Source organism: Brienomyrus brachyistius, chromosome 1 (assembly GCF_023856365.1).
Source record: "Brienomyrus brachyistius isolate T26 chromosome 1, BBRACH_0.4, whole genome shotgun sequence".
Lineage (NCBI taxonomy): Eukaryota > Metazoa > Chordata > Actinopteri > Osteoglossiformes > Mormyridae > Brienomyrus > Brienomyrus brachyistius.
The window spans coordinates 50,663,674-50,688,540 of NC_064533.1; the positions used below are offsets into that span (position 1 = coordinate 50,663,674).

A 24,867-nucleotide genomic window follows, 5' to 3' on the forward strand; every position below is an offset into this window, starting at 1 on the left:
CATTGCAGATTATATCTTCAGGGTCGGTATTTGCCCCTATTTATGATTTTTCTGCACTTCTTAATGATGGGTGTCAGTGACACTAGATAGCCGGGTTGGAAAAAAAATCTCGAAAGAAGTTTTTTTGTGGTACCTCAGAACCATGTTGAAACAAATTTAAAATTTAGAACCGGATTTTGCTGCGGTGTGTGTGTCTGTGTAATTTTTTTTACATAAGGTGCACCTCCATTACCCCTTGTTGCAGTTGACACCGCTTGGGATGCACATGAATGTTAATCCTGTATAGGTGGAAATATGGCCACTCATCGCCTGACCTCTCATCTAGCGTAATCTTCAAAGAAATCACGGCAGCCTTCCTCTCCTGCACTTGCTTCTAGCCACTTTCTTTATGTTTTTAATTGTGACCTTTTTTCTGCATTTGTGGCTATCAGAATGGAAGAGCTTGTACTCCAGGAAGTGGAACGGTGAGGTGGTTTTGTTTTTAACGGAAACTACTCTCCTTAGATGCTGTTTTTCACATCCTCTGAGAAACTAGCACTTTTGCAGATATGTGCTTGAGGCCTTCTTTTACTTTTTGAGGAAGTCCTCTTTTTTGCTACACTTGAAAAATTTTGATCCTGCAAGCATTCTTCATTCATCCTCTCTAAATTCAAATTTGCATTTGCGTTATGTGAATTTTTTTTGTTCAGTGCAAAAAGCTTTCTGGTCAGAATGTCTCATTCCTCAGGGTCGCAGACTTTCAGGTCAAAATCTACACTGTGTGCTTCTCCTACAGGGTGGGCCTTTGTCTGCATGCCGATGCTCAAGTTTGCTGAAGGAGGCCCCTGTCCTGCACTTCAATCCTGTGTCCACTGGATGGGGCAGTCCTCATGAGGTATAAAACAATAAAGCAGCATGGACTAGCCTTACTCTTTTCTTGTTTATATTTTGGTGCCCACTTGTGGTAATGGCTAAAACAATTTACATATATGAGACGTTATTTTGGGAGTCATTAGGGATGACTTTACATCATAGTACATTTACAAATACCAGATCTCTCCCTGATCCCCACCCGCTTTTCTGTGCTTGACAACTTTGTAAAATTATGGTGTTGCTACATATAGATCTGGAGTTTGATGCCCATAAATGCTATATGTTTTGCACTAAAGAGGGTTATATCATCACTGAATATTTGCCCCAAATACATAAATGTTGGGAGCAGTGTACCGCTGAAATAGTGACCCCTATGAAATGTCAAATCTGATGATTCTATAGTTTTAAAGTCTTGGAAGTTAAAAAAAAAAGATGCAGAACTGTAACCAGGTAGAAGATAACGGCGTGCTTTATTGATATACACAGTAAAGCCATAATATATTATAATACAGTAGTAAGGCATATATTTGGTGGATTTTGACGTGAAGGAAAATGTATAACAATCTATGAAAAATGAGTACATGATAGACAAAGTTAGAAATTAATAGCTGAGATTTTAAAACCTCCAGCAACATGCTGCTGCCATAGTGTGAAAGTGCTCAGTTTTTGTTTGATTTATTCTCAACACTCTAAATTCTGGTTATACAAGAAAAATGCTTGGGACATATCAAATACTTGGATTAAATATTTTTCCCTCCAAAACACACTAACAAAGCATCTTTTATCCAGGCTGCACCCCCCCGCAGGTTGAACACGTTGAGTTTTAATCCATCTGCTCTAATTTGGCAAAAGTAGGGAGGAAAGTGGGTATGAACCTGCATGTGTGGTACCTTGAAGTCTGTTTGCTCAAATCTTGTGTAAATGGTCAGTGGAAGGAGTACCGCTAGAAACTAAAGTGAGGTAGAACTTGCTTCGTTACAGTGAGGCTACATCCAGTATAGAGATGCTGCTCCTCCTGGCACTCATGCTGTGATCAGTCGCTCCTCTCTAAAAATAACTTCCAAAACTGGCCAAAAAAAGTTACTCCAAGTAGTCTTTTTATACAATCCCCCCCCAAACTTAAGAGAACATTAAAAAGTGGTTTTAGAAAATAGTAGTCTCCTGTACTCTTTAAACAGTGTGATATGTGAAAGGTACATACATCACTTTGTAAATTGTCAAAAAAAAAAAATCTTAGCTGCTGATGCTTAAGAGCAGAGGATTCTGGGAAAGCTGCAAACTTAGTTAAAAGAATGGCCAGTGACAGATCATTCAAAACATGGGTGTTTTCTGTTCAAATGCAATTGTAACACTGTTAATGTAGTCGAAGCTGTAAGGTTACAGAGTTGACACATTGCCTATCAGTCATGAGTTTGATTTTTTTATAAATAAAACTATTATATAAAGCACCCTCAAGTTTACAATCTCTTATTACAAATGTTTTTTTTTACAATCAGAAATGCGCTCAATACATAGAAACAGTAAGTTCACACTTTTCACACATAGTTTTGAATTTTTTTGTACAATTGCATAGAACTGTAAAAACCTTTGTTAATAAAACCAATTTTTTTTTAGATTTAAGAAACTACGTAAAACTACAAGTTTGTAACCATGATCCTTCACAAAAATATATATGTATAGTATTTTTTTTCTTTGTAAACGTTTCCAGTCTGGTCATCTGACTATAAAAGCATGCTGGGGTGGGGTGCTCTACGCCCCTCCTGGCCCTGCTCAGCCGTCATCACGCTCACCAGGGACTCCATGGCCCGGCTCAGGTCGTCGGCCATGTGGAAGAGGCTGCCGACGGCATGGCCTGCGGAGGAAATGCAGCTTCTGTCATGCGTCTACAATGGAACCTGAGCGGCATGCAGCCACGCACACACGCCATTCCAGCAGAAGTGTGTCAGTGAACCGTAGAGGGGTTCTCTGCTGACACCCACCCCAGCCCCTGAATCCCCTTCTGAGCCCCGGGGGAGAAGCGGACAGGAAGGGGCATGCAGCCATTCCCGGCGATGCAGCGGCGCAGGGTTTGTTGCAGGTGGCAGCAGGAGGCGAGCCCATGTGGGAGAGGCAAGAGAAGGAGAGGCAGAGCAACAGCAGGGGGCGGAAGAGAGTAACCCCACTAACCTCTCACTGGTTTCCCCGTCGCCCACCTTCCTCAGAGAAACACAGGAGAGGCGTGGAAAGGGCCAGGTGGAAAAAGAACAAGAGTAAATCAGTCTTCCCAGAAGGAAAAGGAAAACAAGGGTTTGTTTCTGAGGGAGTGGCAGTAGGAGGTGCATGTCCTGACTGTGCTGTAGCAACATTCAAATGGGTGGGGGTGGGCCGTGTGTTTGCGTGGAGGCCGTCCGACTGCGTCCTACCCTGGGCGTGGGGAAACGAGTTGTTCAGCTGCTCCATCACTTCTTCCAATCCTGTGCTTGTGTCTTGGGACGGGCTAGACAGCTCGTCGTCACCTGAATGGTACGTAAAGCAAAATCAAACGCCTTGCACTACTTGCCTGAGTTGAATTCATGTTTACTGGTCATTATAATGTTACACAGCATTCTTCCCCTGCAATAATGCTGTATAGCAAACCTGCTGAAATAATTTAAAATATCAGCAGTTATGTCCTTCACCTGAAAGTAAATGGGTAAAATTTAGAGCATCACTTCCTTGTTACTGAGGAAATCCGACACTCTAATGTGTAATAGGCATTTCGGTATTCCCTAAGGGGAAATGTTAGCGTTTTAAGTTGCAGTGAACTCAGTGCTGCACTCAACCTGTAAAGCATTACGGTTCCAAGGGCTATATATGGTCTGTAGGTTGTGCTATTTTGCTATTAGGATCAGAGTGAGATGCTGCTGTATCATTGCACTGTGGCGTTACACCCAATGATGCTGCTCCACCTTGGCTGTACTGGGTGGTCCATGCTCTGTCACTCACCCATCGTCTCCATGGTCTGACTGGCCACCACGCGCAGGTGGGGGAGGCTGCTGTCTGATCGCTGGGAGGAGGTAGAGGGGGACGAGAGCGCCGTCGTGCCATTCAGCTTGGTGTCCACCTGGGGCTGTAATTAGAGAGCATTGTCTGTTGGGGGGGGGGGGTTCTCTCATCTCACCCGCCCACCTCTGGCATTAGTAAAAAAAAACACCCTTATGACCTTAGATTAAAATGTCGTCCCTATGCAGTTTGAAAGCTACTTCTCCTCCACTGTGCAATGGTACCTATAATTAAAATAAATGCATGTTTGTTCTTGACTCGCCTCAACGCAGCACAATCTTAGTGCCAAGTTTCTTGCCTATATGATGTCAGACGGACACGGTACAAGGAGACGGCCGCCTGACTCCCGTGAACTTGCAGTGGCCCAGGCGGCGCTGCTGCTCCGGAGTCTCACCTGCTCCAGGAGCTGGCGGAGGCGCTGCAGCTGCGACTCCAGCTGCTTGTTGTGGTCCTCCAGGATCTGCATGCGTGCCTCCAGCCGGCCCTTGTGCTGCCGCAGGAGCTTGGCCTCGGCGATGAGCTCGGCATCCCGGGGGCTCTGCGGCGACACAGGCAGCATCTCAGGGGGCGAGGGCAGCGGCGACAGGCCCTTGCGGTCGTGGGCCTGCTTCAGGCGGTCGTACTCGGCCTGCAGGTTCCTGAGGAAGATGGTCCCAGCGAGGTGTTAGCAGACACTGCCGCTAACAGGCTACGCTGGTGATTATAACAGGAAATGGAAGTATCAAATTGGAAAATACTCAAAAGAAATTTCTTCTAAGCTTATTTTCAGTTCTGTATTTAACAATGACAAATTTTTTTAAATTTTACTCATGACATCGTTTTGCCTGTGTTAAGTGCTGGCCTGTAGGTTTCCGTCTTTCTTTTCCCTCTGTTAAAAATTTCTGTATATACAGAATGGGCTTTCACCTAAAATGCTTGTGTCCTTAATCTGCTATTGTTGCCAAGTCAGCTTACTGGCTCAGTTAGGGACCAATGAGGAAGGGCTAATTCAGTTCATTAATAACAGCAGTTGACCATGTGGTCAGGTAAGTCACTTCCACTAAGATGATTTTGTTATTCATTAGACGTTTCAATGCAAAACAGTGTAAAATTCAGAAAGCAGGGTCAGCTGGTCCCTAGAGTAACTAGAGGTTAGGGCCTTGCTCAGGGGCCCAGTGGTGAAATCACTGCCGTCCACCAGATTTGTACTGACAACATTATGGTCCCATACGGTATCCTCTTCCACAGAGCCACAAGTCACCCTACGATGTCCCAGGCTAAAAATGTGAAATGACACTCTGTATAAGCTATAAGGGTCAGAGTGAAGCCCAGTAACTATGCGGTTGGACTTCTTATGAAGCCTAAATGCAAATTTACATAGATTATTTTGCATGCATACGATTCTAACAGATAAGTTCAGGGGTGCTTATGAAAACAACTTGTCAGCAGCCATAGCACCTGCAACTCACACTAAGCAATCGACTTGGAGCTAAGTAGGTTTGGGCCTGGCCAGTACTTGGATGGACCAACTAGGAAAGCTGGGTTGCTACTGGAAGAAGTGTTGGTGTGGTCAATAGGTTAGCCCATCCTGTGGTCAGTGTGCCAGGGACACTGCACTGGTGTTGTCCTTTGGATGAGATGTAAAATTGAGGTCATAGAAGTAGGGTACCCCGATGTCCTGGCCCTATCACAGCTAGCCACCTAATCATCCCCTATATCTGGTGAATTCTCTCCTGCCCCTTCAGGTGCAGAATGGCACATTGTCCAGGTGGTGCCGGTTAAAGCAACTCCCCATTAGTTCTGTAAAGCACTATATAAATGTCTTTCATTCATTCAGAAAAACATCAACACAACCCCACAGCTTATCATGCCTAATGCACATATCACAGCAGCAACTCAAAGTTGACGGAAGGTTCTGAGGAGGACGGCAGCATGTACCTGTTCTCCTCCTCGAGGTCGCCGAGTACCCTCTCTAGCTCGCCTCGCTCCTCCGTCTCCAGGGAGATGAGGATCTGGGCGGGGCTCCGCGGCTGGCTCAGCGGAGACTCTTGGTTCAGGCTCTGGCAGTAATGCTGGATCAGCAGGTGCTCATCATCACTGCAACACATCATGAGCAGCGTCAGACTCCGACAGCATAGCAAGGTGCCGGCTGGAAACAGGACCCTCCCCAGCCACAGAACCCGGTCATGGCAGCACAGGTGAGAGAGAGAGAGACAGCGAGAGCACAACTGATCGACACAATGGGAGTCATGAAACCCTCCATTACTATAACACGGCAGAGAAAGACAGTAAGGACACTAGCGTGATAACCAGAAAGGCAGCGAGGGGGCAGGCGGGCGCACACACACACCACCCTCCGCCACACTCACTCCAACAGCCTCACCCAGCAAGCCAAACCTAGGCAGCAGAGGACATTAACAGGAGTACCGCTTACATGCTCTCATTGGGTGAGATTCCATCATTGATGCAGGTGCCATTGCGCGTTTCCATTTCTGCTAGCCTGTAAATGGCAGAGGGACCACAAACACACTGAAGGGGAAAAAAACAAGCTATGCAAGAGTCAACTTCTCATAAAAGGGGTCAGTCAAATTAAAAAAGAATAAAAGACCAGACCTTAAAACAACAAGTCTTCAATACACCTTATTCACCACTAGGGGGCACCAAATGGTAAACCCACTAACATTCCTCTGCTAACGCTGTCCTGTGCGTTTTTTTTTTTTACTTTAGTGTAAAAACTGTTACTGTGTACTTGCTGTATTATCCTTAGTTATTGTATCACTTCAAACTTTACTTTACTATACCATTCCATCATACTCCATGATATAAAGTGGCTAGTGCCACGCCTTACCTGCTGGCATAATGTTCGATGCGGGAGTGGGTATCATCGTGGGACAGCTGGGGAGAAGAAGAGGGCCTGCAGGCAGAAAGTGGGTAAATGGTGATGTGGTGAGACAGGATCATCTTCGCCTCACACACTGTCACTTCTTACTGGTTTCCAGGGTAACCCTTCCAAGTAGAGTTTCATAAAGGCATTAAGACAAACAGGGCCCGATTGTACTGATGTCCAACTCACACCCTATATTCAGATCTCCTTCCAGCAGTTGGTTGCTGCTAGACAAGAGAGGACAAAAGATTTTCCAAGTCTACCACTGGGAGGCAGTATTACCTGAAGGTCTAAGAACATCCAGAATTTAATATACCACAGGACAATCCTCATCAAAGGTGATCTTTAAAACCCTGAAAAGGAACAGCACACCTACAGGCTGTATGGACGCTCATCTCCAAAACCAGGAAGCAGAGGCAAAAAGGGGTAGAACATAAAAATAAGGATGGAGGTGGAGGATTGTGAAGCAGGTGAGTTGGACTGAGCAGGGCTAACAGGTGAAGGTCTGAGGCTAAAGTCTACATTGACCAATACACGTGTGAGGTTCTGCATGTGCGCGCGCGTGTGTGCGGGACAGGCAATGCCCGGGCCAGCTGTTCGGAGTACTCACGCATAATCTACAGGCCAGAAGTTGATCAGTGTAACAGGACTGCAAGACAAAAAACGTGAGATGAAGACAGAGGCAGCAGGGAGCAAGTGAGACACTCTTTCACAAGGAGCAAAAGGCATTAGCGCAATGGGCACCAAATGGACAGCAGGAGGGCAATGAAGAGCAACTGTCTGGCCACACCCCCCCCCTTCTGACCTGCACACAAACATACGCAGAGCCTTTCACCGATAACCCCAACCAGTTACAACCCCGACGTACTGAATGATGTCTGTAAACGAGGATGAGTGCAGTCCTCCAAATGAACCAAGGAGAAGATGAGAGCAAAAGAAAGGCAGTTTACTGGGCCAGGAGCTGTCGTTAATGGCCCCGGCCAGGTCACATGACTCACGTCTCTATGTTGTCCCCCTCCAAAACGGTCTGCACAGGGAGATAGCCCATTCGAGGGTGCTTGGCAAAGTAGCGCTTTGTCCTGAATTTGTTTTTCAGCACCTTGGCAAAGTCCCGCACATCCTCCCCCGAAGTAGTCTGAAATGCAAGATGCCAACAGTGAGGCCCTTGTTTGGGGGAGAGCTGGGAGAGAGCCCCTCCCCACCAGCCCCAAGCCCCACACACACACACACACACACACACACACACACACAGACACACACACAAGTACGACTTTTTATGCTTACACAGGGAGACTGACCATTATACACTCACAGAAAGGTACCTTATTGTGACAGTATTTCCTATGCTTACTCTACAGTACGGTTAAAGTACCAAGCGGTATACACGTGCATACACGAGGCAGACAGGCCCACACATGAAGCGGCTCACACTTACCGGGGTACAGTACTCCACCATCGGATACTGCATCTTGTGGCCCTTTGCAACACGTCCAGAGAAGAAACAGCTTTGGCAGATGTCATAGTTAAAGTGCTTTAAGCTCCTGTACCTGAGAGAGAGAGAAAGAGAGAGAGAGTGAGGGTGGGTGGAGTGGGGTGGAGTGGAGTGTGGTGAGGTGAGGCGAGGTGGGCCTGTGGGGGGTCTCCGTACCTGAAGCCAATGATAGGACACTCCTTGCAGATATTGCACTTAGCCTGGTGCTTGGCGGTCTCAGCGGCTGCCACGCGGTGCAGAACGGGCAGCCAGACCATGGACTGCGGCTCCAGGCGCATCCAGTCCAGGAAGACGGCAGCTTCCAGCTCCGGCTTGTTATTGGCCTTTTCACAAAATAACACAGGGCAGCCAATTAGAGAACTGGACCCCCCACCCCTCACTGTCCCCCTCCAGGGAAAGGTTTCCAGGGAAAAACACCTGACACGACATTCCAAACGATTAATGATTAAATACTGAGAGGGAAGGGAGCAGGAGCTTTAGGAGTGTGTGTGTGTGTGTGTGTGTGTGTGTGTGTGTGTGTGTGTGTGAGAGAGAGAGAGAGAGATGGGTAAATACGCTCGGTCAATGCAGCACTCAGAGTGGTCATTTGTCTCCGTGGAAACTGTCTGACCTTGGGGGTCAGTAACGGAATGCAATGCTTTACCCCTTAAATTCAGACACCAATCTCAAATCAAACACACACAAACAACCCCCCCGGCACTATAGTGTGTCACTTAACCCACTCCCCTTCTGTGTAAACAGAGGGCAGTTAAGGGGCCCTTGAAAGTTTTCTGGATGCACTTTGCCAGGAAAACAGATTAATGGATTAATAAGAAATGCTCTTTTATAGTTCAGACTTTCCCTGGCCTCTCCGCCTCTCTCTGTCTCTCTCCCCCCGACCGGCATCGGGGGCGGGACATGCGCGCGGGCACGTACGAACTGGAAGCAGCTCCGCACGCTGGGCTCAATGTTGCTCCCCCCGAAGGAGGCCACCTCGCCCAGCTGCCGCGGGATCTGGATGGAGTCGTGGAGGAGGAGGCCCAGGTGCCGCTGGTCACAGAAGCCGGTGGCACTAGCTACCTGTCTGAAGAGGACTGCAGAGAACACGGGCCGGTCAGCACACACAGCAGCCAATCACACCGCACTTTTTTTTTGTTTCTATACATACTCACATCTGTATTTGTCCTCCAGATGGGCTTTACAGAGTGAAATTATTCCAGTCTTGAATGACAGAGCGCGAATCTTTCCTGTTCGGCCGCTGTGGAAACAATATGCTATTAAACACACAGAAGGTACAGAAGGCACAAGCTCAGGCAGAAATACACACACACAAGTGATAAAATTCACACAGATGCATAAAGGGGGACATTCACTCAACCCACAGAGACAGAAAGAAAATGGAATGTACTTAAGTCAGGAATGGGTGCGTCACTTGCTTTTAAACACAGGAGGAGACCCTCTGTCACACACAGGCAGATGTTAGGCTTTAGCTGAGAGAAACGTGGGGGGAGGGGGGTAAGCGTACGTGTCGTAGACGTTGAGCAGCCAGTTGAGACACATGTCCACACAGAGCGGCACGTTGACCAGGTTGCTGTGCTGCTGCTCCAGCCGGTTGTAGATGCTGGTCAGGCAGTTGATGATCTGCATGATGTCCAGCAGCTGCTCGTTCTGCTTCAGGTTGTGCTGGTCGAAAGCCTCGCAGGCAGCCGACATGCCAAGGAGGTCCACTGTGCGGAAGAGAGTTCGTCACGCCGCTGTCACGTGTGCCTCGCGGTGAGAGGGCGGCGGTTTGAGGGGGGAGGGGCGGAGTTACAGGGTGTGAAAGGGTTGGGGTGACATTACGGCGGAGACAGGACACTCACGGCACAGGGCCTTCTGCAGCCTTCTAAGCTTCATTGCCGTCCTGTAGGCGGAGAAGCGCACGTTGTTCAGGTCAGCTGCAGGAGGAGAGGAGGAGGAGGTTACCATAGCAACAGCAGCCTGCTCTACCCAGGTACGTTCTGCAGTCTCTCACAGACACGCAGATGCGTGTTTATGCACAAAGATACAAATACAAACAAACCCAAAGAAACACACACTAGCTCACTATCTCACTCCTACAGCCTGATGCGCACTCACGCACGCACACGCACACACACACAGCAGGAGATGAATGTGTCACTGGGGGGAGGAGGATGGATGGGAGTGTTTTTCTCACCCAAAGACTGATAAAGTTCAGCCATCTTGGGATGATCCCAGCAGGTAGTCTGTGCCTGGTGGCTAAGGAGAGACAAGAGGTCAATACGCAGGAGAAACTCCTCCTGCAGCTCAAGCTACTTGCGTCGCTTGGTACTTATGGAGGCGTTGAGACTCTTAAAATTATTAATGAATATTTATTAAGTCTAAATTATTAGACACGTAATTTTAAGAGCCTGTTACACCTTAATATGCAACATTATCTGTTACTTCGTTGCTGGACGCCTTGCTTAGTTTAACACGTTTTATAAGACACCAGGGAAGTTGCACTGCAACCTAGAAAATGTATTCGTCACACCAAAAGGAACAAAATAAAATAGTATCTTTAAGTTACTGTAACATACCCACAATGCACTGTATAGCCTTAAAACAGCAAAACTGATCAGATTCACCTCTAGGAAAGCAATGCAAGCTGCTGGCTTCCTTTGCTCTTTGGAGATTTGGTTTCGCGTTCTCCACCCACCCATTTCGTACTGAAGAGGAGAACTTTAAACTACTTTAAGCGGCATGATTTCTGTACAGCAGGATGATAAAACTGTGGGCTGAACCTAATGCTGGCTGAATATCTGCTCAGAATGTTGTCCTTTGGGAACAGGCCAAGTCACCATCTCTTCTGCTCATTTTCTCATGCTTTAAAAAAATAAAAAGAAGAAGTTTTCACCCAGTGACCTGCCATGTTCCCTTAGCATGGCTAAGCCTGGCCTGGTCTAGTCATTGCTGAAGGAAGTCTGTCCTCAGGGAGCCGAGATATTGGTGCAGATCTTCATGGTGGGCCAAACAGGATGCACATTAATGACTCATCTTATTTCCCTTTGCCTTTTGCACAATCTTCTCCCCATGCTGGTCATACACAGCTCTGTAGCAGACCGGCCTACCCCGTGCAAACAGCAGGTGGAGCACAGGGTTAGCCAGCCAGCCAGTTGGCAGCGAGTCCCTCCCTCAATGGCAAAAAGCCAAATCGGATCAACAATCGGATTCGAGTCTTAGCTCGAGAAGTCAGATGCAGTGGTGGACTGAACCGCTTGGGAGGTCCAGTGAATCACTCTCTGAAGCTGCATAATGAGATTTCGGGCAGTCAGAGCCCACTGCAGTAGGAGAAAGTCACAGATCATTGTATGGATCTTACATCTCTGTCAGAAAAATACCGCAAGATTTTTGGAAGGTGTTAAAACCCCATTATTATAGTACTGACTCACTCACAGTGTGGCATGATGCATATGCTAACAGAGAACCATCACCTTACACCCCACCTGCAGAAAAAGATCATGTTGCTATTTCCGTAATACCTGAAAATCATCTAAAACGGTTCTTGGCTTCCTCACTCGTCATTTTATGAGAGCAGCCTAATGAAAACAAATGACACTGGGATCCCCTGCAAATTTATAATAATTGTACCAAAAGCATGTTCTCAATTTGGTCAAGCACATAACTGGTAACTAATTTAGGGGCCTGTTGCAGTCACTACGTTTGCATTGGGCTGAGATACCATAAAACCTGCAAAACGGCAACTGGGACACCTCTCAGCGCCCATGAACGTTGGACAGTGGTGAAGAGGAGCCTGTTTGCTCACTTCTCCCAAGCCTTCATGCATATGGAAGAGACCTTAATACATATGTAATCGTGCCCATTTTGGTAGCAAGACTGTAAAACGTGGGAGGGATCATGAAAATACAGCCCTGATAAGATTTAAAAACTATGGTGACAACCGTATATGATGAGATTCTGGGATTCTGCTAAAGCATATAAAACCCAGGTCGTAACAACCTCGGATAAAACGTGGGGTGTGGAATATGGGGGGATTACTGGAAAATGACTGGGATTAGCTAAAAGGTCAATTTAATTTGAACAAACTCAAATCACTGATTTTTATGAGTAAACTACATAGTTTAAATAAGCAATATTTAAAGAAAAAATAAAGCTCGTTTCTCAACAATAGTGCTTGTCATTGTGTACGCACACCCACATAAAAACAGACAGACACACACACAGCATATAGAGCATTAAATACAACCTAATCATAGTTCACCTTGTAGGCATTTCAATTAGTTTACCTTGCAAAATTTGCATTATGCATTTACAAATTTGCCACAAAAGGACAAAACTTGTGTGCCCCCCCCCACCATAAAATGCATGAATTGCACTATTCATGCCCGTGCTGCAAAAGCAACTCATCTGAACACAGCGTGCTGTACTTGAGCAAAAGTAAAACATCAACCTGAACACAGCACTCTAACTGGAGGCCCACGTCACTGAAGCTGAACACAGTGGAGTACAAAACACAGTGAAGCTCAACACTGCAGTAACCCAGGACGCCAAAGAGACAGCGGTACAAGCCACAGCCGACCCATATGGAGAGAGATTGAGAGCTATGAGCCAGCACAGCACTAAACACCGCATGCTGTAAAGCGAGTGTATAACACAGTACCATAAAGCAGGAGCACAACACCCCCCCCCCCCATAAACCTTAGGAGCCATGAAGGAAGTGCCGTGCAGAACCAGGCACAAAGGTCATGTGCCTGCCGGACCCATAATGCCCCAGGGCACCAGCTGCTGCGTGATTAAACGTGCCTCGATGGCGGAGGGCAGCCCAGCACGACACCCCGTGCCTTTCGCACGATGCCCTGCGATCCACAGCCATCCTGATGGGAAGTGGCGTTTAAACAGGCTCACGCCTTTATGGCCTGAGATCCTGCCGGTGTTCTCCTTCAAGCCTCCGCCAGCATGCGGCCGGTCAGAATGTGAGAGCGGCACCGCGTCGCCCTCAGCTCAGGGAAACTGGGTTACCGCTTTTCCCACATTTCCCAGATAAGAGGTCGTTATTTATTCATACTCTATCAAAGTTAAACACAATGACCACTGTATGCATCATTATACATGATCATTAGCTCAGCCGAGCATTTACATAACCAGGTACATGCGTAACCGTGCATCTCTCATAACTAGGTAGCAGAATACTGTAGACTTCCAGTACAGTTATTTTAGTAAGTGACACCAGGTGATATGTAAATGGTGTAAATTTTTTTAGACACCCTAAAACCTAAGAAAAGCGCATCGACACTCGGGATACCTGCAGCTCTGCAAGTCGCAGCTGAGATTCCGTGCACGGTGCTGCACAGCAAGCAAGCCTAGGCAGGGAGATGCGGCACAGAGACGGCAGCGTGACTAACCCACAGGCTGATTAAAACACGCACTGCTACAGCCCGCAGATGTGCGGCTGTTTTGTCTGCCCACACTGCCTCAAGATATAACAAGATATTCCGGATGCAGGGGGAAACTGCCTGTGGATATATGCTGAAATGTAGGGGCAGTGAATTCGTAATTCGGATTCTGCTGGAGGTTTGTGTAACCTACAGAAACCTCCATATGCAAGGAAACCAGGCAGCTTGATTACAGCACTAAGAGGGATAACTTACAAGAAAACTAACTAAGCAAGGCAATGCTACCTGTGCAAAACTTTCCTTCACCTTTTATAGGGAGGCAGTGCCCATGACAACCATGTAATGTCGTATGCAACAAGAGATTAGCATGAACTGCATTTTGATGTTTTTTGTTATACTGAAAATACAGGCAAGAGACTGTAAGACAGTGTTGATAGTCACTTTGTAAATTATTTTTACAAGATCTTGATTGGCTAAGCTGCTCGACAATAGCAACAATAACATGAGCAACTAATTACCCTAAAGCACCCAAGTCAAAATCATCCATACAAATACAAATTTAATCTGAACTGACAAATAATTTGTCTCGCAAAAGCAAATGGCTGATTTTACAAAGTCTGTTCATCCTGCAGAATAGACATCCTTGTTGAAATGCTGTCAACTCATTTTTTTGACAAGAATAAAATCCAGATTTGAACATGAAAGTAATGCTTTAGTGCAGTTCGATCACCATCCCTTCTGACTGGACACACCTACGTCACACCCATAATAGTCTGAACTACGCCACATATCCTGCTAACAACTTTTAACAGCCTCTGTGTTGCTTGCAGGCCTATCAGAAAGAAATCTACACAGCCCAATTCAGCTGAACACCGATGGCATCTCTAGTCTCTGCTCAGATAAGCCTTCACAGGAATAAACCTCAGTCAATAGATGGCAAGAACATGTAGGAACATCTGTAGGGGCACAAAGGAATTAGAGCTCTAAAGGGCTCTATTTCATGGACTTCACGTAGAAATGCTGACTTCCGCACCTACCTGATAAAATCTAGAATCAAACAGGTTGAGGACAGAAACGCAAAAAGAGGATCAAATAAAAAAAATTTAAAAAAAACACAAAGACTGAGCAGTCATATGTCACTGTAAAAATATTATACATGTATTATTACCTTTATTAACCACAGGCAATAGCATTGTGGAGTTTACGAATGGAAAAACAAACACTAATTATACAATAACACAAATCAGGTTGATTGACATGATAATAAACTAACTAGCTATTTCATTATTTGTATAACATGAGTACTGTTGGTTCACTTAGAAGTAGAACGATTCTTAAGACACGCAACAAAGCTAAGAGCCAGGTGAACCTTTATTTTATTTGTGTATTTTTTCAGTGCTGGAGCTTAAACTCTGAGGGCTATGGGTTTAAAGCATGCAAAATGCTCCGCACTCCGCAGAATCAAAATTTTGATGCTCACATTAACTAGCTTATCTGCATGCTGCTGAAAACTTATTCCAGGCCTGTTTAATTGCAAGCCCTGCGTGCCTCTCACTTTTAATTTCCTTCCCAGCAAAACCATGCTTTACTCCTAAGCATGCAGGGGCCCTCACAATACACTAGCAGGAGTAGCCACTTTTTGGAGTCAAGGTCCTGATATAGTACAGTTGCAGGTAGCTGAAGGAACAACACAGTTTAACACCGTGCCCTTCCCCACCATCAGGGTCTTGGGAGCCCTTTATCTCAGTGTGAAAATGGGGATTGGCCCAGTGCCAATTTCCCTAGAATCACCTTGCTGATCTGGGTAAATGTCCAGTGCTTGCATGTTTTCAAGTCAGCATTAGCCAACATTTAATAACCAAATATATAATAAGGGAGAGTAGACGCAAGATCCAATTTCTCTTTTTCCTTTATTTTGTGGGGGCAGGCTAATATTAAAAAATACATAAATAAGACATTATTATATTAACATGTCTGATCTGGTACCAGCATCAGTTAAGAGCTTCTCTGATACTGAGGTTCGTGATTCCACAAAGATTTATTCGCCCATTCCAAAGCAATGGTTTTTCTTCAAAGACTGGTGACATCTGAAGGTGAATTTAACTGACAAACCTCAGATGTCGAAGTCGTCAAAGACACCTTTTTTTCCACGCAAACTTTATCCGGTTTCAGAGAGGTGGCGTTCAGAATTCTAATTTTCATTTGACATTGCTAAAGACACCAAAGGTAAACTCATACATATTTCATCATCCATGTGCAACCCCTGGCAGGAACTACATTGATGAGGCACCTAGCTTTTAAAGATGTATTTAAGCGCGTGATCCCACACACGTGCAGAATGTAGATAGAACAAATCATAAAACCAGTTTTTGATCAAAAACCAGAGACTACAGAATAAAAAACAGACATGGTGAAAAATAATATCAGCTGAATCTAACAAGTGAATCTGCATATAACAGCAATTATTTTATACCACGCGGTTTAAGGACAATCGGATTTTCCAATTGCCAATTTTACGCTTATGACTATGACACGATGGATTCAATGTAACGCTGCACAAAAAACAGATTGTAAATTGGGAGCAAGGCTGGCACGCTTGCACTTTTTCTACTAGAATAAGTGGCATTCCTGTTAAAGAAGGGGCGAAATTTAACCGCAAATATTCAACCTGCTAAAGTGTGGCACAGGGTTATTTACAATGGCTGGACTGTTGGAAGGTGAAGCTATTAAACAATCTTTGTGATAGCTGATCACAATGAATTTAACCCTAGCAACCCCCCGCCCCCTCCGTTTTTGATTACCAGATACTTGTGGACACGATAACGCTTCCCGACGCGTGTCCTGATCGGTCCAGCAGCTGCTATATAGAGGTTAAATAAGACACTCGTAGGGAGTATTTTGGTCTGCACGCTTCGGGGAGTTTTACAAAAAAATTATTGAGCATAATGGGCATCAAAACCGTTCCCAGCTGCATTCCTTCGTTATCCACCGTCATGTTAACAGCGATATTTGCACAAGACGGAAAATATTTAATGTGCAGACATTTCAACGTTCTGCACAGCGTAGACGTGACGGCATCTATCATTCATCGCTGAGCAAATCTCAAATACACCAAACGTTATCGCAATGCTATTTGGATTTAATGTTTAAACTCAGGGAATCGTGGCGGTTAGAGAAACAGCGTATTAATGTCTGGGAAACGTTCGGATACTACAGCATCAGATTTAGACGAATACACGCCTAACCTAATCCTGCCGAAAACCCAAAAGGACGAACGTGACACGAAATCGCGACGAAAACACGTAAGTGTTACACTGCGATTTTCGGGATCCGGGTTGAGAGAGAAATGCTTAATATGCCAATGCATGAAAACCGCCGGGAATGTGAAACGAAGAGTCCGGGTTGCAGGAACACTGCTCGTCGACATGCGATTCGGCGAATGCTTTTCGTTAAACCGTAAGATAGTAAATATAACAGTATGCAGTCTTTCCCGTGTGAAACAGGGGTTTCGAGCTCGGACACCTGCTGTGGTCCGCAAACACCGGCACATCTGCTGCCACTGGATCGGCTGCGTGCGACTCCTCCATAAGCCTCACTGCGTCTACCCACCCCCACTCCCCCGGATCACCAGCATGCCGTCATCTCGCAATATTACTCCATCAATACATTAAAGTCCAGCGTCAACTTACTTTCTGATCTGCTCCCTCATTGTGGTATCCGTGCAAGAATCCAAACGTGCTTTTTTTGCTTTTTCCCCCGCAAACTATACGGATCCGGGAGTGCGAACAGCGCCGTGGCGAACCGCGTACTAAGGAGGAAAAGTACGGAGCGAGCGAGCCGTGTCCTAACAAGCAGGACGCGGCGTCTTGCCAGACGAGGCGGGGCTAGAGAGCGGCTCCCTTCCCCCAGCCTATTCAACTAAAGGGCTTCAGTTTTGCAGGAAAAAAGAGAATATTCAGGGGTTTCTATTCGGAGGAAGAGGGCTGCACCAGGAGTTAAGGTGGATCGCCCAAGACTCGATAGTTTTTTTTTTTTTTTAAACCTTCCTCGTTAGATTTTCAGATATTAACTCTTTTATTTCCCCAGCTCTTGTGATGCATTTCGTTCTTTGACACTATTTGAATACTGTGGTTCAAAATCTACATCGATATAGATGTTTTATGAAAATCAGGCCCCTCTGCATTTGGCCGTATTATGCCTCCGTTCAGGGTAAATTATTTATAAAATAAAAGTAGAACATAATGCAGATTTTTGTAATGTATCAGGCAGCAAAAACTATTTCCAAATACTATATTTTCTTATTCATAGTTATTCAAATTATTATATATGCATGTATTTCAAAATTTCCCTTGGGCCCAATTGTAACCAAGAGTGGTTTGTGGGAATACTTTTTTTAGGCAGCCAACGCTAAATGATACATGTAATAATGGGCTTCAGCATGCCGGTGGTTTGCTGGTTAACGATGTGGTTGAGTAACAGACTAACTCCGTGCAATACATCTCGGCGCCACTAGTCCTTCGATCACGCGCGGTCGGCTGCTGCAGTTTGCGGGTAAAACAGCTTAACTCATTTAGCGGCTGATGTACGCTCCGTGGTTTTAAATGATCCGCACTCGGTATCCATTAGTCGTTACCCAAAGTACCAATGATAAAGAATGCATCCGACCATATTCAAGGCTTTGAAGGCTATTTAAGAAAGGAAAATGCTGTGTGTTATAAAAAGACTGTTAGGTCTCAACTAAAGTAGCTGTGTGCAGCTATATCTCACCTGAAGTAATATATCTGCACTTGTGCGGTTATTTTTTTAGTTCCAGAAGTGTTAAAGGAACTAAAGGTTAGATGGTGGCATTGTCAGTGGCTGTAAGGGTCTGTCAGTCGTCAGTTCACAAGCTAAGTCAGTGTTTGTCAGTGGCTTTGCATCCTGTTCTCTATCACTCACTCAGGGAGGCTCTGCGTTGTCGTCTCCGGTCCTGTTTTCACCTTCTCCTTTCTGCACATAAAAAGGGAGATCTGTCACTCAACACATGCTCCAAACTTCCCTTCTGCATGCTGAGAAGGATATACACCTCAACACACACACACGCAAACACACATGCATACACACACACAGAAGCCTCCTTGCTGTACATACCAAGGTCTCGCACCTTCAATCACTCACTTACTCATTAACTGTTTCGCCTAAACAAGAGTGCAAAGCACAAACATATTCTAATGATCTCAGAGCATTTTAGAGGTAACCACCTCTGCCGGCCCCACTCTCTGTTCAAACATGCATTGTAAATCACCAAGACAAAGCCACATTTAAAAGTCAGTGAAAAAAACAGCCAGTTCGACCACACAGTAGACTTTTAAGGAGTACTTCAGGACAGCACTTAGACATGAGAATCCTCAGAAGTGTTAAAGAGCTTCCCCCAGGACTATTAAACAGCCAGCAGGAGAGCTCCTTATAAGACAAGAGAAATCCCAAAAGGTTTCCCACGAGGCTACAGCATTTTGAATAGAACCTAACAGTGCTTACCGGAAAATATACAGAAATACTACATAAATCCAGGGGAGGATGCATAATCTCCAGGAAGAGTACAGAACACCCGAGTTAACCATGAAATAACTGGTAGGACTAGTCAAATCCCAGGAGGACGATATAAGAATTTCTAGTAGAGCTCATTCCTTGAATGTCCCATAAAAAATTGCAGTAGGTTTACTGCCATCATTAGTGCTCACCAAAACATACTTTATGTCCTATTTCTGCATTTAATTACATGGACACTGTAAATTCTAGAATTCAACAACTAAGAATGAACCATGTTTCATTCTTTAATAGGTGGTAAACACTGGTAATGTCATTATTTAAATACTTAATACTAACATACTGGACTTTAGAACGTAGCAAAAATCCCAGTTAATGATTTCCACAGAAAAAGTGCAACAGGAACGAACATACAATAGGAAATCAACATTTAACAGACAGTAGTTATGCCTCTGTTTATATAGAAGGATAGTGAAGTTCCGTTTAGTAAAGTGATGTTAATCACCACACTTGCAAGCTGCATGTCATTGTACTAAAAGTGTGTTATTTGCAGATCTTTTTCATTTGACAGTACTATGCACAGTTGTCAAAGATTCAGTCAGCTTAAGGAGGTTTCCCTGTAAGTCAGTGAAAAGCAATGTTATACTCGGTGCTAGGACAGCTAGCAGTTTATACGCAGTAATGCTTCATTTGTGTACACATACATCCTTATGAATCGTTGATGAAAGATTTATAAACATATATACGTGCAAAAACAATCTTTCATCATGAACTGTACTCCAGGGGTTACACAGAAGCCGTAACAAAGTGGAACTTTTTTTTTTTTTAATACTTCACAGTCAAAATTTATATTAGCTGTAATATTTGTTCAACAAATAAATAGTATAACGCTTTGTGCACGGTGCCAGTGAAACAAAATTGATGTGTTTCTTTGTATACAATTAATTCTGTTCATCCAAAAATAAACTAGAAAGATATACATAAACATGAAAGTCTCTTTTCAGCACGATGCCACAATGTAGATGCGGGTTGTCCTTTAGATAACCTTGTTACACCACGGAAGCTGTTAGTCTGGTTTTCGCTTTAACTGGATTGAGTGTATAACAAATTACTACTCAGAAACTCATGGCAGAGTTACAGGTTCAGGATGAGGTAAAACAGTGGACAGTGAGGTATTCCATACTGGGGAACACTAAGAGCTGAATGTACATGGTGGAACAGAGCAGTCAAAGCAAGACAAAGTGTGGTAGTACAGCGACTCCTTTTGCCCAAATAGTAGTTTCATTGTCATTAGCAGTGATCGTATAAATGCAGAAAATTAAAGTATTCTTTTGTTATTCATTTGTAGTATTAGTAGTAATAAAGAAAGTTAAACTAGCTGCTTAATTTAGAAAAAAAATTAATTAGGTATCAATTAGGTACATATGGAAACAGAGTTAGTGTTAGAAACCCAGTTGAAGAGGGTGACATACTCACTTTATATAATACCAAGGTTACTTTGGGTAATGTACTCACTTTATATAGTAGGGCACGTTGTTGGGTGAGACCGAGCGTTCAAAGGGATGCTGAACAGAAGCTGTAAACAGGACAGAGGTGAGAATTTAGCAGCAACACTAAGGAAAAAAAGATACTGTTCTTTCCTTCATTTGCTGCTCCTGGCTGATATCTATGCTCCTTGCTACAGCACATGCAGCATCTTCTCTGCGGCACCTGTGAGGGCTTCACATCACGTACACCCTCTCCCAACACCGCAATCAAAGACACCTTCTCGCTCCTCTCGCCAGACATCAGTTAGCTCTCCTGCAGTTTCAATGCATCATCCCGTTATCTGACAAGACATTACCAACTCAACAATTCTAATATGGTGATAATGAGGTTAAAGAGGTTGAGAGCATGTTGGGGAAAGACTCACAGTGTAAGGTGTGCTGGGATTGGCCAAAGTCCCTGTGAGCTTCATTCAGTTGTCGGAGATGCTCCTCAATAGAGACCTGGCATGAGAAGGATAAACGGACATTGATCTAGTAGGATCTGGTGGAGCCACAGAGTGAAAGTTCCATCAAAAGAATATAGTAACTAAATGTGGCAGCATGAAACCAAGGGGATGATGGATATCTAGGTCCAAGACACAGTACGCACAAGCCCCATGTGGCCATGTGACACAGTAACACACCAACACAAGTCAACACATTTTGACAAAACAGGGAGAAAGACCTTCTGCACAGAGCTGCCCCAGAGACCTATATAACATTGATGGGGATGCTAGAAGAAGATGTTTAAGTGATGAAGTGGTCACTCAAGTGTGGGTGACAGAGAGAGCTGTTGTATAAATAATAGAGGGATGATGTGTGAATGATGCTAGGGGAAGGTGTCTCTGAGGGATGACGTCTGAGTAATGAAGCGGATATTTGAGTAATGGAGGGTCTGGCAGGATGGTCCTTGACTAGAGGACTTGGTGCTACTAAATGTACACATTACCTTAGATACATCCACCTCCTTCATTTTCCCTGAGTTTCTGCAGGTTTCCATGGAAACCTGATTAGGGTTATGGAGACAAGAGAGCTCAATTGTACCTAGAGACTAGTGCAGATTTCAGATATGTAATTACTGTTATTTACTATTCAATCAACTCACCAAAATATTTCTGTACTGGGATATCAATTTCTGTATCAAACTTCTTTCTAAATGTGGAGGGTATTCCCAGTGTCCATATAAGAGGCTGATATTTACAGTAATATAAGAGACATACAAGATTTTTGTCCTTATGACAAATTGTAGACTGTTTTAAAATATAAATTTAAAAACTGGTTTAGACAGGGTTTTTACTTTGTAACACAATTTTGAGGTGAATACAGGATGTGTGTGTCTGATGATATTTGCAAACGCCATGTGAGTGTTCCCAATGAAAGTTATCTAAGACATGAGTATACTGCAAACGAATGTGTTAAACTTTATTCTCCGGGTTTCCATTTTCAGTGTCTCAGCTCAGTTCAAAGCCTTGAAGTAATTAGATTTAAAATGCAATAACCAAACACACACACACACACAGATTAGGTATGTATATCTTTGCGGGGACTCTCCATTCATTTTCATGGGCATAACCTTAATCCCAAATATGATATCCCCTACCCAGCCCTAACCTTAACCATAAGTACCCAAACAAAATACAAGACATTTGACATTTTTAGTTTTTTGATTCATTCATGGATTTTTAGAAAATTTAGAAAGTTTCCCATTGTGGCAACTAAAAAATATGTCCTCACAAGGTAAAATAACAGGTTTTTGTCATATTGCTATAATGTAATACATACATGCCGCGCCCCACCCACCCACCCACCCACACACACACACACACACACACACACACACACACACACACACACACCTATTACCTATCATCGTAGAGACTTCACTTGTACCTTTATTACATATTTCCTAACTACCGCAATAAATCTTAAAAACATATGCAAGATAATTACAAATTGATTTGCCACTTATGCTGACACAGTCTTATGAAAAGATTTTTCCTCAAGGTTATATCGTCACAAGGTCTCCTTTCCCAGAAAGTTAGGAGGACTCAACAAAACGCATACACATACACGTTCGAGGTCCACATGCACACTTTTCCAAAATGTTTACATCCTATTAGCATAAATGCTAAATGAGTGCACAATAAGTATCTTTTAATATACAGGAAAGCAGATGCAGATGGCAAACATCACGGAAATCACACCTTGGGGATTTAGGGGAGGAGTGCGAGGGAAAGGATTCATCTAAATGCAAGAAAATACGAATGAATAAAACCCCTGTGATTCAAGAACCTTTGTAGATTACATGTTACCCTAGGCTATAAGAAACAAACTTGATCATGTGTGTCCTTCACTTTCCCCTTCGATAAAACACCTACACAGTCACTATATTCTGCAGCACCATTACAGCCCTGGCTCTGTCAATCCTAAACTATTTACCTTCAATACAAATGCATCTAATTTTTTACCATTCTGAAGGGCAGATCAAACGTGCTGGCATATTAGGCCAAAAATATCCCAGCACCTCTCGCATGGCATTGTTGTTGTCAAATGGTATGACTACAGTTTGCGTTTCGCAGCTTTTATAATTGTTTTCTTGTTTGTAAGACTCATTTTTCCCCTTTAAGGGTGATATTTGTTTCTGACTCTGCATTAATTGCTATTCACTACTTTACATGTTTGATTAATTTCTCACGTTTGCTTTGATTAATTAATGCAATATAGATCTGATCTGTTTTCATGTATACAGCCACATAAACTTGTAATGGCCCGCCTCCTCAGTGGATCTGGTCTACTTATGTAGCTTTAAAGGAAACAACGCACCAAAACACAGTCCTTATGCTGCGTCCCTGAGGGTCCCTTAGTACACACATCCATCTTCTAAGCTCTTATCCCAGTCTGGGTCGAAGGGCCTAGTATTCCCTGTGCAGTTAAACCAACAACTGTTACTTTTAACCATGTTTTACATCAGTGGAAGTCCCTTTCAAATGACATTTCCTTTTTAATGAAGTCACCCGTCCTCCCGCTGTAATGGCGTCACTTTTGAGCCACATGGACCACGTCCAGTGAAATGACACTACAAGCTTGGAGCGTAATGCAGCCTTCCAAACTCCCTTCTCAACGGCCCATTTGCTTACAGCGATTTACAGTTCACGTCTACAATGGCTATTCTCAGGGCGTATCAAAAGGAGCCCGTGCGTGTTACCAGCCTGTGGGATCACACAAGCATTCATGCAATATGTATAACAGACTCCAACATACATTTTTACTGTATGTGTAATGTCACTGTCTTTCATTAAAAACAAAAAAAAACATGCATTCATCACAATTGTAAAATGTTAGCGTAGTTAGCATCTGGACGTAATATAGCTATTGTGTTTATTTATAATGATTGGGTTAATTTAATAATAATTATAATAAGTACTGTCCCAATATTAGTCTTGTTATATAATATGTAATATAGTGCAGTTGATTTAAATGTTGCTTTGCCCATAAGTCATATCGTGTTACATGTTCCCTCAATGTGCTGCTCTCAGTGTCTTTCCAGCATTGCTGCCTTAATAATTCATGCTAGTCTGCATGTACAGGTCAATAGTACAGGTCAATTCTGGCAAATGTCCCATAGTCACAGTGAGGACATCGTGGTTTAAGCATCAAACATGCAGTCAGTCTGCATCCAGCAGCCGTGTCTGCTGTGTACCTGCAGTAGCCTCCATCGCGTGTTAAGGTCCTCCAGCCTGTTGATGTTGTACGGCGAAAGCTGGATGTTCATTGGGCCAAAGGTTGATGCAAAGCAGTTCACCTGAGTCAGGTCATCCTTTATGGGGGCGACCTCAGCTTGGAAAGCCTGCGGATAGACAGAGAGGCGGGATTTGATCCATTTTCATTCTAAGCCTGTAGTAACTGCTGCCGCCATCATGGACAAAAAGTGGTGCTTAGGAGAGGGCATTTGCTGGAGGGCAACCGGTCATGGCTTTCATAAGCTTACCACTGAGCAACACGTGGACTATAAATAGCGAGCAGGAGAGTGACCACTTCCCATTTTTATGAGATACTGGAGAGCAGCTGCTACCCCAACCTATTTCATGAGTATCCAATCATAAAGAAGGAAATATCCATTTAGAAAAGCAGTCTGGGTGACAGTTATGCGTCTAAGCCCTAGGACTGCTCCTTTTCAGGGAGAGGCTGCCCGGGCTGCGGTCCATCATGTGACCC

At 44.3% G+C, this 24,867-nt stretch overlaps 1 protein-coding gene across 10 annotated transcripts in view; it reads right to left on the minus strand.

The window, feature by feature from the left end:
• Window positions 1-1,305: 1,305 nt before the first annotated feature.
• dmd (dystrophin) overlaps window positions 1,306-24,867 on the minus strand; it is a 160,426-nt gene continuing 136,864 nt past the window's right edge. For 4 of the 10 annotated variants that reach the window (XM_049014884.1, XM_049014466.1, XM_049014407.1 and 1 more), the window contains 20 exons: window positions 24,353-24,499; window positions 21,039-21,114; window positions 20,642-20,702; window positions 18,539-18,589; window positions 10,405-10,466; window positions 10,070-10,144; window positions 9,733-9,934; window positions 9,380-9,465; window positions 9,144-9,301; window positions 8,385-8,551; window positions 8,172-8,283; window positions 7,735-7,871; window positions 7,347-7,385; window positions 6,701-6,766; window positions 6,287-6,352; window positions 5,791-5,949; window positions 4,268-4,511; window positions 3,817-3,940; window positions 3,255-3,347; window positions 1,306-2,704 (listed from right to left, as the gene is read on the minus strand). In XM_049014884.1, coding sequence (XP_048870841.1) covers window positions 2,574-2,704; window positions 3,255-3,347; window positions 3,817-3,940; window positions 4,268-4,511; window positions 5,791-5,949; window positions 6,287-6,352; window positions 6,701-6,766; window positions 7,347-7,385; window positions 7,735-7,871; window positions 8,172-8,283; window positions 8,385-8,551; window positions 9,144-9,301; window positions 9,380-9,465; window positions 9,733-9,934; window positions 10,070-10,144; window positions 10,405-10,466; window positions 18,539-18,589; window positions 20,642-20,702; window positions 21,039-21,114; window positions 24,353-24,499 — 2,256 coding nt within the window. In that variant the 3' untranslated portion in view covers window positions 1,306-2,573. Of the gene's footprint in view, window positions 2,705-3,018; window positions 3,045-3,254; window positions 3,348-3,816; window positions 3,941-4,267; window positions 4,512-5,790; window positions 5,950-6,286; window positions 6,353-6,700; window positions 6,767-7,346; window positions 7,386-7,730; window positions 7,872-8,171; window positions 8,284-8,384; window positions 8,552-9,143; window positions 9,302-9,379; window positions 9,466-9,732; window positions 9,935-10,069; window positions 10,145-10,404; window positions 10,467-17,289; window positions 17,482-18,538; window positions 18,590-20,641; window positions 20,703-21,038; window positions 21,115-24,352; window positions 24,500-24,867 lie in introns of those variants that run through there. The other 6 variants (XM_049014641.1, XM_049014555.1, XM_049015123.1 and 3 more) reach the window with 4 other exon arrangements.